Source organism: Mus musculus, chromosome 17 (assembly GCF_000001635.26).
Source record: "Mus musculus strain C57BL/6J chromosome 17, GRCm38.p6 C57BL/6J".
NCBI classification, from domain to species: Eukaryota; Metazoa; Chordata; class Mammalia; order Rodentia; family Muridae; genus Mus; species Mus musculus.
In genome coordinates this window covers 36,896,845-36,911,050 of record NC_000083.6, presented here as the reverse complement: position 1 = coordinate 36,911,050, position 14,206 = coordinate 36,896,845, and the positions used below count along the sequence as shown (strand labels likewise).

The 14,206-nt window shown below is 44.2% G+C and overlaps 1 protein-coding gene across 1 annotated transcript; it reads right to left on the bottom strand.

The window, feature by feature from the left end:
- Window positions 1-833: 833 nt before the first annotated feature.
- Trim31 (tripartite motif-containing 31) lies at window positions 834-12,921 on the bottom strand. Its single transcript, NM_146077.2, has 8 exons — window positions 12,284-12,921; window positions 11,064-11,159; window positions 9,172-9,402; window positions 5,615-5,637; window positions 5,029-5,144; window positions 3,717-3,791; window positions 3,230-3,271; window positions 834-1,860 (listed from the first exon to the last, which is right to left on the bottom strand). The coding sequence occupies exons 1-8, from the start codon at window positions 12,695-12,697 to the stop codon at window positions 1,334-1,336; spliced, it is 1,524 nt and encodes a 507-aa protein (NP_666189.1). The 5' UTR covers window positions 12,698-12,921; the 3' UTR covers window positions 834-1,333.
- Window positions 12,922-14,206: the final 1,285 nt, after the last annotated feature.

Sequence of the window (14,206 nt, the reverse complement as noted above, 5' to 3'; positions counted from 1 at the left end):
CCTCTCCATTTTGAGTCAGAGTCTCGCTGTGTAGCTCTGTGTATTAGCTAGGATTTCATTGCTATGAACAGACATCATGACCAAGTCAACTCTTGTAACTGACAATGTTGCGGGAAATATTAAAAATGGAACCTGCCAACTCCCCGAGGGGTTGGACCATGCTCCCGTGCTCCTGCCGCCGCCACTGCCAACTCTCTGGAGCTAGCCCCTGAAGTAACTGGCTTGCTTGTCCAGTGAGCCTCTAGTTCTCTCTCCACTATAATCCTTTGTAACTGGCAGTCCCACACTCCAGTAACCAAATAGATCCACCACCCTCTAGGTTTGATAATACAAAACCCAGTAACCCAGTAAAATCAGACTCTTAAAGCTTAATTAACCATTTTTTATAGTTAACCAATTAGATTTATGTATGAATGGAATCACAATTTATAAAATGCCAATAAATAATTTCAGAGCCTATTGATAATAATAAAGCTTTAACCCAATTATTCTGACCTTTTGATAACACCACATCAGCTTCCATTCTCCTTCTCCGTTCTCCTGAGACCTCTCTGTCTCTGCAACTACTCGCTCTGCCTCCCTTTTCCCTGTCCAATCACATGCCTTGCCTGCACTAATGTAATTGGACAGGGAAAATCCTGCAACACTCCCCCACTACAGAAATGTAAAATACATTAAAAATTTTATTGTAAAACGTAGTATGCTATATGTGTGGTTCCCTTGACAATCATTTAACCTATTCCAGTGGTAACCAGCCTTAGGCTGGAGGGACAGATGAGGCTAAGAATATAGATATACCTAACCCAAAATTAGAAATTTAAATCAACATGGAGGGTGGTTTACAATTTTGCTTTTAATTAGAAGACAGAGCTGTTGAGGATGACAAAGTTGCTTTGAAATGTCAAAAGGTTTTATTCTTGATTGTAGATTGTCCAAATCTACAAACGGGGCATTGGCACAGAACTGGCCGACTCTGTACAACCTCTGGTTCTCAGATCTCAGGAAAGGATGAGTCACAAGAGTTTCAGGTAATACAGTAGAGAAAGCAGCAGCCAATGTGTTGGACAGCGCCTTGCACCCCTGTGTCAGCAGGGTGCAGCCAGAAGCTTTTCTGAGGTCCTGCTACCAAGTGCAGCACTGAAAAACCTCGTGTATAGTCTTTGGGGGGTATTCCACTGTCTTCTCTACTTGGGGGAGACAGGGAGAGGAAACATCAGGTGATTGTGTGGCATGTAGAGTGTCAGAGTAGGGCCACACTTCACTTCTACCATTTGTCTCATCCCGTCCTGAGTGATAGGTGGGAAGAGACTGAGGAACACACAAGCGAGCAGCCCTAAGGGCTCAGGGTGATATGGCTGCAGGCAACTTGGAGCCCGAAAAGGGGGAAGACCTTCCCGTCAAAGGAAGTTTGGAAAGTATAGATGTGTTTGCTAGTGATGGCATCATAGAAGACGACCTCTCCACAGTCATGATTCACATAGACACCCACTTTCTTAAGACAGACCTGGAGGTACTCCTGGGCTTTACAATTGGTGAATGGCTGGCATCCAGAGGGCGAGATCCGCAGTGCCCATATGTAGCTCTGCGCGCTCACGGTTTGACTCTGGGCCCCTCGCGCCAACTCTGTAACCACGCCCACAATGCATGCCCCACCTGAGGGCCCCCGGATTTCTGCCTCCCACACCTGGCGGCCTGAGGAGAGGCCTGGGGAACCCCTCACACAGTGGAAAGGGTAGAATGGTCGAGGTTTTGCCTGCCTATTGGAAGCTTTTCCAGCTACAATATACAAGGTCACTTTCTTTAGATCCTGAGAAAAGGTGAGGTCTGGGTCAGCTGAGGACTTGTCCAGGGTCACAGGGACTGTGGGAAGATAAAGAAGAGGAAAGAGGTATAGCCTCAAGTCAAGTTGTCCAGTCCCCTGCTTTTGAGTTTCTCATGGAAGGAAAAATTTCTCTTTCAAATCCCAAATTTAGTCTCCAGGACTACACACACACACAGAAGTGCATACACAAACAAATGCACACACACACACACACACACACTCTACACATATACATGCATTGAGAGAAATGCATACACAGACACATACACACACCACACTGAGAGGAGTGCATACACAAACACACACATACTCTGAGAAAAATGAATACACACACACACTGAGAGAAGTCTACACACACACACTACACACACTGAGAGAAGTCTACACACACTATACACACACACTAAGAGAAACACATACACACACACTATATATATATGCAATATATATGTGTGTATATATATGTGTGTGTATATGTGTGTGTGTATATGTGTGTGTGTATATATATCTGTATATATGTATATATGCATTGAGGGAAATGCACACACACATACACACTGAAATAAATGTATACACACATTGAGAGACTTCTGATCTCCACTCTGTGGCTCTTACCTTCTTTGTGTGCAAATACACACACACACACACACACACACACACACACACACACACACACACAAATAGCCAAGAAAATAAAATGGGCAGCATCCAGAGGAGAGCAGCCTATACCTCTCCCCAGCTCTCCTCTGTAAGGAATGTGCTGACTCAGGGGCAACTAGAGGCTGGCCAGAGCTCAGGCTCACAGCCAGCTCCTCCTCCAGGAACCTAGCATGAGGGGCTCTGGCTTGTTCCAGAATTATGTTGAAGGAGCTGTTGCCTTACAAAGGATGTCTCAATGCGAAAGGGGATGGAATGGGGCATTAGATGGGCTCAGTTTTATTGATTCACTGACATTTGGGGGACAGGAAAGGAGAAAAGAGAGGTCAGTAGGACAACAGGCACTGCTGAGCCCCTGAGACAGTGGGAGGGACATGGACCAAGTAGGGGGACCACATTAGGGGAAGGTGGAGTTTAGGAAGCAGAAGAGGTGTGTGAGAAGCTTGCCCTCACTCTATGTCTATCTATTTCTAGGACCTGAAGTCTGCACAGTTACACAGTCCTCTTCCCTCACCCCCTCTCTCCTGTGGTGAGCCTTTTATTATTCTCTCTGTTCTCTTCTTATCCCTGCATCTCTCAGGGGAGCTGAGAGCAGTCATTCATGCAGGGAAGTACCTCTTCTTGGGGTCTGGTCTCTACCTTTCCCCTGCTCTATCAGAGCTGTGTAATGGACAGAACATTTTGACCTGCAGACCTGGAGGTCCCTTGCTTCCCCCTCAGGAAGACCAATGTGCTAGGAAGGAATCCTACCTGAGGTGGGCAACACTGAATTATTCTTCTGTAACAGGCTCCCTAGAAATTGGAGATAGAAAGCAAATTTTAGGTTGATAACAAGAAGTTACAAATTAAAAGCCATATGGAGGATTGACAGCTGAGCCTGGCTTTTACCCTAGCTACCCTCATAACTGAATCACTTCAGATGCCTTCATCGCGGTCACAGCTCCTCAGCTGGCACCATAGGTCAGTTCCAACTACAGACCGAGCTGCCTCCAGCTGAGCTTTATGGAACTGAGAAATGAATGTATACATTTCCATTCCTCTAGAATATTTTTTAATTAGTGAAAAGGTGTCACTATCTTATGATTATCTCTAGATTTAAAAGGATAAAACAGTTCTATAAGCTTGTTCTTCACTGGTGTTCACACACACTAGACCTTCCTCAACCTACCAATAAGGAGATAACCTCCCCTTTTGTATTTCTCATTTTCCCCAAACAGCAGGACCAGCCCAGACTTACAGCTCTCCTTTTCTTCTTTATTCAGGCTGTTCATGAATGCGCTTTTATCTCTCTTCCCTTCGGCATTCATATCGTCTGTGAGGAGAGAGTAAAGGAAATGCAGAGTCCATAGAGGTTAACCAGGGAACTAGAACCACACAGCGAGGCACTGATTTCTGGGAGAGGTGGGCCTGGGATTCCTCACATTGTCTCAGTGGACCAAGAAGGCACCGAAGAGGAATAGGTGCCCTAGGGGCTCCCCACAGTGGCTCTCCAGCTCAGCTCTGTGCAGAACAGACACGAACATCAATCACTGAGTGTTGAATTTTCTAGAGGCCATTTTGGAAACATAAAAGACTAGAGCACGCTGATATTTAGGAAGCTGAGACAGGAAAATGGCAACTTTTAGGCCAGTCCACAGTACATAGTGAGTTCCAGAGTCTGGGCTATTCATACAGTGTCTCAAAAGAGACTAAAAAGGGGGCTGGAGAGATGACTCGGAGGTGAAAAGTTAGTGCTTTTCATCAGTGGACCCAGAGTAAATTCTCAGCACCCACTGAAACTCCAGTCCCAGGGGCTCTGACACTCCCACTCCCTTCTGACCTCTGAGGGCACCAGGCATGCACATGATACGTGCACACAAAACAGCCATTCAGATAAACTAAATATTTTTTTAAAAAAAAGAAATAAATACAATGGATTTAAATAATATACTTTTTTTTAGCTCAGAATTTTAAAAAATATCATTTCAGCATGTAGAATAAAAGACGCATGCTGCCTGGGTACAGTGCTGGGTGCTAGAGTCCCTACTACTCAGAAGGCTGAGGGAGAATTCTTTAGTAAGAGACTACCCTGGGTGACATGATGAGATCCTGTCTCAAAATTTTGTATTGCTGTATTTCTGTTTGCTTTCGTTTGTGTTGCTGTATTTTATGTTCTATTTTAATATTGTTTTTCAGAGTCGGTGTGTATTCTTTATCTACACTACACGAGAATGCTATATTCTGGTGCCCAGGGGTACATGTAGCTAGCAGGAACCAAATTGGGAACATTCATCTAGCTCCATGTTCACCACCTGCTAAGACAAAAATTCCGAAATTATCGGTACTTTGGCTCTGGGGATGTAGCTCAGAGTTCTTGTCCTGGGCTCCACTCTCAGACAGCATTAAACCTGAGAGATTGCCTGTTACAACGCAGCACGAGAAATTTCTGGATATTGATGCTTTGGAAATACCCAGCATTCAGCCTGGCTTCTGGGAGGCCCAGGCAGTGTCTGTGATGATGGAGAGAATCCCGAGGTCAGTGAGCATAGGGGCTGACAGCGATCCCTCACCTTTGAGTTCTGTCAGGGTTTTTATGATGGACTCATGCCTTGCTTTTGCTTCACTGCATTTTTTCTCCAGGTCCTCAGGAACTGGGTTTGGGTTGAGAAACTGAAATTCCTTACCCCTGTGAAGATAAGTTTATCTGAGTGTTACGTTCAGGGGGTAGAGGGTGGGCAGGAAGGGCCGGAGATGGGTTCCTGAAGTGGAGGCAGAGTGAAAAATATAGAGTCAATGAGCTGAGTTTTAGAATATGGGACTGAGTGAGATCAGACCTGAGGAGATATGGAAATGAAGATGGGAGATGGGTGCAGAGAAGAGAGAAGGCAAAGGGGAGGGACGTAGAGTAGGAAACCCAGGACTCACTCATTTGATATGAAGAAGGAAATGGGAAGGAGACTTCTGTAAAGCTGAGTGGAAAAAACATGCCTTTACCCAAGAGATCACATGCTACTGTGGATAGCTTGGTCTTCCCTATCTCAGCCTACATAGTTTATAGCCAAGTTATTGGGGAATGTGAACACACTTGGATCTATGTTGAATGTTGTATGTGTGAGTGAAGCAGAAACCACAGTGCACTGGGGATGCCCATCATACCTGCTCAAGGCGTCTTTAATGTCCTGGAAGAGAAAGAAAGAAAGAAAGAAAGAACCACATCAGAGCTCACCTGAGTCACAGGAAGCAAGAGGACGTTCCCACTCATCTGTCTTTATCGCTCTGTGTGTCTCTCTTTGTTACTGTCTGTCTCCATCTCTCTCTGTCTGTCTCTCTCTCTTCCTCCCTCCTTCCTTTCTCCTCCTCCTTCTTCTCCTCCTCCTTTTCCTCCTTCTCCTCTCCCTCCTTCCCCTCCTCCCCCTTCTCCTCCACTCCATTCTGGACCTCTGTCTCTCTTCCTCCTCCTCCTCCATCCCATTCTGACCACCCCCCCCCCAAAAAAAAAAAAAACTCCTGATATAGACAGGACAGTGTTTAAACATCAAAAGGAACAGAGTGAGCAGAATGAGGAGAGAAGAAAGAGTAACATTTGGGACACAGATTTTTGTTTTTGTTTTTTTGCCTCTGGTACAGAAACAGGAAGCTCAGCTTGGCAGTGTCAGGATAAAGGATGGAGTGGCTCTCCATGGCTTCCCCACTTCTCTTTTCCCTCTAGCTCTGGCCCTGTTCACTCTGGCCCCCGCTCCAGCCCATAGGTTTTTTTATTTGTTTATGTGGTTGCTGGGATTTGAACTGATGACCTCTGGAAGAGCAGTCAGTGCCCTTAACCGCTGAGCCATCTCACCAGCCCTGGATGATAGTCTTGAACTAACAATCCCTCTGTGTCTGATTCCTAAGGGTTGAGAGGACAAGAGTGTATCACATCACTCCCCAAAATTAATTTTTACTATTTTAAACCTAAATTTAAAAACCAAAGCATTGCAAATACACTTTCAGTTAAATGCCACTTTACTGGTTTAGTAGAACTAATTACATTTTACCTCCACAATTGGTACTTTGGCATCTAAATTGAAATGTACAAAAGACAAACTAGCATTCAAAGACTTAGAACCAAAAAACCACTCAAGAATATGAAATAGCTCATTAATATGTTTAAGCAGGCTGAAATGATTATATTTGAAATACTGGGTTAAATAAAATGTTTAGAATGTTTTTATTACATGTACTTTTATCTGATTTTTCTTTTGAAACAGAGTAGCTCTACTTGGCCTGGAATTCCACATGTAGACCAGGCTGACTTTGAACTCACAGAGAACTGCCTATCTCTGGCTCCCAAGTTCTGGCATTAAAGATGTGCCACTATGCATGAGTCTTTTCCCTTCCCTTTTAATGTAGCTACTAGAAATACAGATGGAAATATATTTTTATTGTATTTTGTATTTTAAGATTTATTATTTTTTAAGAATAATTATTTTTAAATATTTTATTTTTTTAATCTTTAAATTGTGTTTATATGTGTGTCTATGTGTGGGTTTGTGTGTGTGAGTGCAGGCCAGAGATATCTGGACCTGCTGGAGCTGGAGTTACAGGTGGAGGTCAGAGGAAACCTTGGGAGGTTTGGCCCTGTTCCTCCACCCTGTGGGTCTTGGGTATGGAACTTGGGTCCTCAGGTTTGATGGTTTGTCCCTTTGCACAATGAGACATTTCTCTGGCCTTGAGGTATACTTCTAAGTAACAAATGTGTCCTAGGTTATAGTTCTACACTGTGAGCTGGGTGTAATGGCACATGTTGAAATCTCAGCTCGTGATTAGGGAGTAGGAAGATTCGATGATGTCATCCATGGTTACATAACAATAACCCATTCCAGGCCACCCGGGTTGCAGGGGATCCTGTCTCAAAAACAAGAAAAAGTTCTACATTTTGTGTGACTCTCTTTCTTTTTCTTCTTTCTTTCATGTGTGTGTGTGTGTGGGGGGGGTGGTGGTGGTGGGGGGTGGTGGTAGGGATGGTGGTGGTGTGTGTGTGTCCAGGCTAGCCTTAAACTCTAGTGCTCTGGGAAGTCCTCCCAATTCTGATTTGCTAGAATTACAGGTATGAGATATTATCTTAGTTAGGGTTTCCATTGCTGTAAAGAGACACCATGACCACGGCAACTTTTATAAAGAACAACATTTAATTGGGGCTGACTTGCAGGTTGAGAGGTTCCATCCATTATCATCAAGGCAGGAGTATGGCAGTATCCAGGCAAGCCTGGCAAGGGAGGAGCTGAGAGTTCTACATCTTGATCTGAAGGCTACTAGGAGAAGACTGACTAAGGCAGCTAGGAGGATGGTCTCAAAGCCCATACCTACAGTGACACACCTACTCCAACAAAGCCACACCTTCTAGTAGCACCATTCCCTGGTCCAAACATATTCAAACCTCCACAGATAACATGCCCAGCTCTTTGAGACAGTCTAGATCTTTGCTCATGCTAGCTTTGGACTAGCAACAATCTTCTTACCTCCGCACCCTGAGTTATAGGTGGGGCTTTGGTTCTCAACCTTCCTAATGCTGTAACCCTTTAATACAGTTCTCATGTTATGGTGACTCCCACCCCATACCATAAATTATTTTCATTGCTAGTTCATAACTGTAGATTTGCTACTGTTATGAATTGTAAAATAAATATTTGATATTTCTGATGGTCTTTTGTGACTCCTGTTAAAGGGTTGTTCAACCCCCAAAAGGGGTCATGACCCACAGGTTGAGGACCTCTGGGTTAGGTGAAGAAGAACAGCAGTTGGTGGATTATTTCAGGAAAGTATGTGATTAAAAAAAAAAAAAAAAAAGCTGGGGGTGGTGGCGCACGCCTTTAATCCCAGCACTCGGGAGGCAGAGGCAGGCGGATTTCTGAGTTCGAGGCCAGCTTGGTCTACAAAGTGAGTTCCAGGACAGCCAGAGCGATAAAGAGAAACCCTGTCTCGAAAAAACCAAAAAAAAAAAAAAAAAACCCAAACAGACTTTAAAAATGAGGCTTAAGGGGCTGGAGAGATGGCTCAGAGGTTAAGAGCACTGACTGCTCTTGCAGAGGTCCTGAGTTCAGTTCCCAGCAACCACATCATGGCTCACAACTGATGCCCTCTTTGGATGTGTCTGAAGACAACTACAGTATACTTGTATTCATAATAAATAAATAAATAAATTCTTTCTTTTTTTGTTAAATGAGACTTATTAGGAGAAAGGGCCTTGGGTGGAAGAGCTATAGAAAGAAATACCACAATATGTCAGAGACAACAGAATGGAGCCTTATGGGGAAGGAGAGGCTACTCTCTGAAACCTGGTGAGGAGCTTTATCAAATGTGATACCTTAAAGTAAGAAAGATAAGGGTCATGGTTGGGATGATGGCACTGAAGGGAGTGTCAGGGAAATTTCTCTAAAGGAAAGTATCTGACTATTATATCAATTCAGGAAGCCCATAGGCTTTTTCAAAATTTAGATTTATGTAACAAAAGGCATTGAGCAGCCAGGTATTTGGAGCTGTTAGACCATAATGTAACTCAGATTCTTAACTGTCTTTTAGAAAACTGGTGTGTGTGTGTGTGTGTGTGTGTGTGAGAGAGAGAGAGAGAGAGAGAGAGAGAGAGAGAGAGAGAGAGAGAGAGAGAGAGAAATAGAGAGGGAGAGAAATAGAGAAATAGAGAGAGGAGAGAATCTATTTATTCACATAGGACTCACCTTTAGTAGCTCCATGGATGATGATTGCAGCCTTATTTTCAAGGATTTAGTGAGCTTCCTTAGAGAGTTCAGCTGCTTCTCTGTCACAGTGACATATTGTCTCAACTGCTTGGCTCCCTGCTGCTCCAGCCAGTCCAGCCTGGACAGGAGGAAACTCTCTTCCTCATCTAGTCTCTGGCGCAGGAGCTTGAATTCCTCATGGATCTTTAGTTTCTCTAGATCCACCTGGGCCTGGGGACGAAGGAGAGGATGCAGATATGAGATGACCATGAGAAGGGTCCTCCAAGCCTCCTTTAAATTCATAATTCCCATCCTTCTTTTTCTTTCTAGGCAGAGTCTCACTATAAAGCCCTAGATAGCCCAGAACTCGTTAAGTACAACAGGATAGCCCTGATTTCCACCTGCCTTTGCCTCCTAAGTGCTGGAATTAAGGGCGTGCACCACCACCTGGCACCACTCATGCTTTAAGAGTATTTAAAGATTACACTGAGACCAATTCAGAAGAGCTTCTGGGCATACCTGTTGGAAAGGGGAAGCAAAGTATTTACAGATTTAGGCCAGATGGCATGCTTTCATTTGCCTTAAGGCCACCAGCCAGATGTGCTGGTGCACAAGTAGGCAATCTCAGCACTTCAGGAGGTTAAGACCAGGCTCAACTACTTGAGCCACCATCTCCACAAAAGACAGACAATATGACCATTGAAAACCCAGGGTAAGGGTGGAGTTCAGTTGATGGAGTGGTTGCTTGGCATGGGTGAAGCCCTGGGTTCAATCCTCAGCACTGTATAAACTGGGCATGCTATTATAGCCCTGTAATCCAGCACTGGGAGAAAGACAGAGGCTTGGAAATTCAAGGCTATTCTTCTCTACAAACAATTTCTAGCTTGGGCTAGATCAGATTCTCTGTCTAGGAGCTGGAGAGTGAGTTGTTTAGACCACTTGCTGCTCTTGCAAAAGACTCAGATTCAATTCCCATAACCCACAAAGTATCTTATGCCCTCTTCTGGTCTCTACCGGTAGGTACCAGGCATTTATCTGGTATACATATTTTATGTTAGCAAAGCATTCATTCATAAACAATAGATCTATAAATAAATAAATAAATAAATACATAAATAAATACATAAATAAATAAATAAATAAATAAAAGATTGTCTTAAATGTCAATGGGAGAAAACCACAAACAAATGAATGAAAGAAAGATAAAGAAAGAAGGCTTTTCAGCTTAACTGCCTTCATAACTGAATTTTCCGTGGATGTAACAAAAACCAGCCAGCCAAGTCAACAGCATCTGGGAGATGGTGATGGCATTCCCAGGGGGCAGGGTCAGCATTTGGGATGTAAACCAACCAACAAACGAATAAAATAATGCTTTCAACTCTTCCAGAATTCCGTTCCTAGCATCTGTGTAGGGCAGCTCACAAGTGCCTGTAATCCCAGTTCGTCTGGTCTTTTCCAGTATTCACACGAATGGCTTTTACTCATATGCAGACACATACATATACACACATATAAAAATAACAAAAATAAAACTTTTTTTAAAACATGCAAACAAAATGAGGTGGAGATGTTCAATGGCGTCATAGTCTCTGTCGTTTCTTACTGTGGGAGTCTCTAGTTAGAAAGGGCTTGGGTGAGCCAGTGTGTGGGTGTTCTCTACACAGCCTGCTGTGGGTGGAGGAGCAGAAGACCTGGCACAGCATTCAGGCAGTAGTTAGCACAGCTAGGGAGCTTGGCTCGGGAGCACGGCTCAGGCACCATACACCCTCTGCCCTGCCCCTCACCACCACGTCAGCAGGATTTTATTCCTGCTTGCTGTATAAAGGAAGGCTAGGAGCTTCATCAGCAATGCCTCAGTTTCCCCAGAAGTGTTTGGAATGAGCATTTCTTACCCTGAACGCCCAGATTGCCCCTTCACCTTGTTTTTTCTCTTCAATTATTTTCTTGTCCTTTTGCCCCAAATCTTGGGCCTGTGACTCAATCTGCACCTGTAAGGAGAGGGTGCTTCAGCCAGGCTCTGACTCTTGAGAGGCAGGGAAGATGTTCCAGGGTACTGATGTCATTATTAGCAGTCCTCCCTGGCCCCCATCTCTCGATAGGAACAAGGAGGTGATGGAAAGAAATGGAACTTTAGTGACTTGAGAAAATACTACTAATGATCATTTGGATGGCGCTTTGGTATTCTCAGGGGAAGACTTCTCCTCATCCGTCCTATCACATTCTTTAAGAGATAGGTTTCATCTGCCTCACAGAGAGGCAGGGCCAGGACCAACCAGGGGATGGAGCTCTGTGGTAGAAGAGCACTGGCTTATCTGGATGTCTCAGGCTCTGCTTTGTAAGTTAGCAGTGGCTGGACTTGAATGAGACCTTCTGAGTTAAAATTTGCACTTAACAAAGAGCACACATGAGCTGGCCCATAGTCCCCACTACATATGTATCAAAGAACCACCGTGTCTGGCCTCAGTGGAAGGGGATGCGTTTGGTCTTATGGAGGCTTGATACCCCAGAGATGGGGGATGCTAGAGGGGTGAAGTGGGAATGGGTAGGGGGCATTACCCTCTTAAAGGCAAAAAGAAAGGGTGGGATAGGGTGGAAAGATCATGGAGGGGAACCAGAAAGGGTAATGTTTGAAATGTAAATAAAAAAAATAATTAATAAAAAATTATGTTTAAAAATTAGTACATTATTAATTGTGTGTGCAAGTTCAGCAGAGTGCTATGGTGTGTGTGTGTGTGTGTGTGTGTGTGTGTGTGTGTGTGTCTGTGTTTATGTGTATGAAGACAACTTTCAAGGGTGAGTTCTCTCCTTTTATTTTGCATGTCCCAGGGATCAAACCAATTTTCTCCTTCTACTATGTGGGTCCTTATGGTCAAGACAGGCACTTTTACCCTCTGGGTCATTTCGCCTGCCCCTAGAGTACTATTCTGATTCTTCGTCTTGCTTTGGTTACAGACTGGCATTTTCTAGAACTCAATTCTTTGAGCCCACTGGACCTGGCTATAAATGGCCAACTCAAGTACAAAGAGTACAGCAATGGGTGTCAATCAACTGGGGCCTCCCCAGTGAACTCTACTCTGCTGGGCTGGGGGCAGAGAAGGGCCCAGGTGCCTACCTTGTAGTTCTGGGCAGCCTCATCTATCAAGGTGACATTGTGAGACTTGTGGTCCTTGGAGTCACGACACACCACACAGAGGAATGCCCCATCCTGCTCGCAGAAGTAATGTAGCTTTTCCTTGTGCCTCTGACATCTTGAGTCTTCCTTTTCTGCTTGGATGTCAGCAGGATCCATACTTTGGATCTTCTCTGCAAGACTAGCCAGCAGCTTATTGGGCCTGAACGTATTCTTATTCACAGAGAGTTTGCAGAGAGGACATTGGATCTTTTCTGACGTTTTTCCAACCTGACTGATACACTGCAGGCAGAAGTTGTGCCCACAGTCAATGGTGACAGGATCTTGTAGAATTTCCATGCAGATGGGGCAGGTCACCTCCTCCTGCAGTTGGCAGGCCAGAGGTTGGCCTGCCATGATGGAACAGCAGGGCTAATCTGAGATGTGAAAGTACAGAAATCCAAGGCCTGGTGCTTGTAAGAGAGAAGGAAGCAGGAGGCAGAGGTTGAAGAGTATCTCAGGGAGAGGATTAGAGGAGAATGAGGGAAGGGGGGGTTAAATAAATAATGACAGAAAAGAGTCAGCGATAAATGGGGAATATTCTAAAGAGAAGAAAACAGATGGTCAGTCCTCTCTCCCTGTCTCTCAAGAACAGAAACCGAGAGTGCCTGCTGCCTATAAAGTAGAGCAAGACTTCCTGGACCTTGAACTAATTAAACATATCTTTCTGAAGCAGATTCAGAGAACAGAAAGACGAAGTGACAAAGTCCACTCAGGTGTAATTGGGGAGTGGAACTGATCGCTGGCAGCCCCAGGAAGGCTTGTTACCACCCCAGCAGATCTCTCACTCCCAGACCCTGCCTTCTGTTGGGTATTCCTTCCTGTCTCTGGTACCCCAGCATCTTTGAGTCATCCTTTGTTCTGTTTGGCCTGTCTGTTACTTCCTCTGTCTCTGTACTTCTCAGATTCCCCACCTACCCACACACACACACATCAGCTTGCCTGACCTGTGGACTTTAGCTTGACAAGGAAAGTATCAGCCAGGGTCACCGACATTTCCATTAGTAGCTCAACACTTCTTAACCCTTCCTCTTGCTCTTTTGTGCCCAGGAAGACGGTGCTCCCTCCTTCCTCCCTCTCCATCCCCACTAACCTCTCCTCTCTTCTGTTCTGTCATTAAAACCCAAACTGTTAATTTTTAAATAAAAATGTTTTAGATTTGTGTATTTTAATTTTACTCACATGAAAGTTTTGCCTGCACACACACACGCACACACACACACACAGAGTTAGTATTAATTGTATGCAAATGGTATGGGACCACCCACTGGAGCATAGGCCACTACAATGCCACAACCCCAGAAACTATCAATTGCCAATAGCTCCTCAGTGTGAGGTGGGGCCATATGAACCCTTTCCTATTTAGGTTGGAAAGTTGACTGGCCTGGTCTTATACAGGCAACCAATGTGTTCATAGGGCAAGGCCATTGGCAGGTCACACAGGGTGTGGAGGATTTTATGGCTATAGCCCCAACAATAGTTCCTTGTCATTTGCCAGGGACAGTCTTGGCTTTACCTTTGTCCCCTCATAAATGTCAACAGCCCTTCCTTTCATTCTCAAAAGTATCCACTCATATTATAGAGGTTACTTTGATTACAGCAACTACTGAAAGCTGAACACTTTCAGAAATACTACACCTACACTTCTCAGCCTTTTGGCTAAGATCAAGTGTAGAAATACCAGACCTCAGGCCTGTCTATTTCATTCACTTTAAGGTTGAATTAAAGCAAATATTTTTGTAAGGTTTTATAACTTGCATTCATACTCAGCTGTCAGATCTAGAGGTAAAATTTAATTTATTTTAAATTAAATCATTTCTTTGATTTAAAAAATTTATCTTCAGTATTGCTATTAGTAATTTTTTT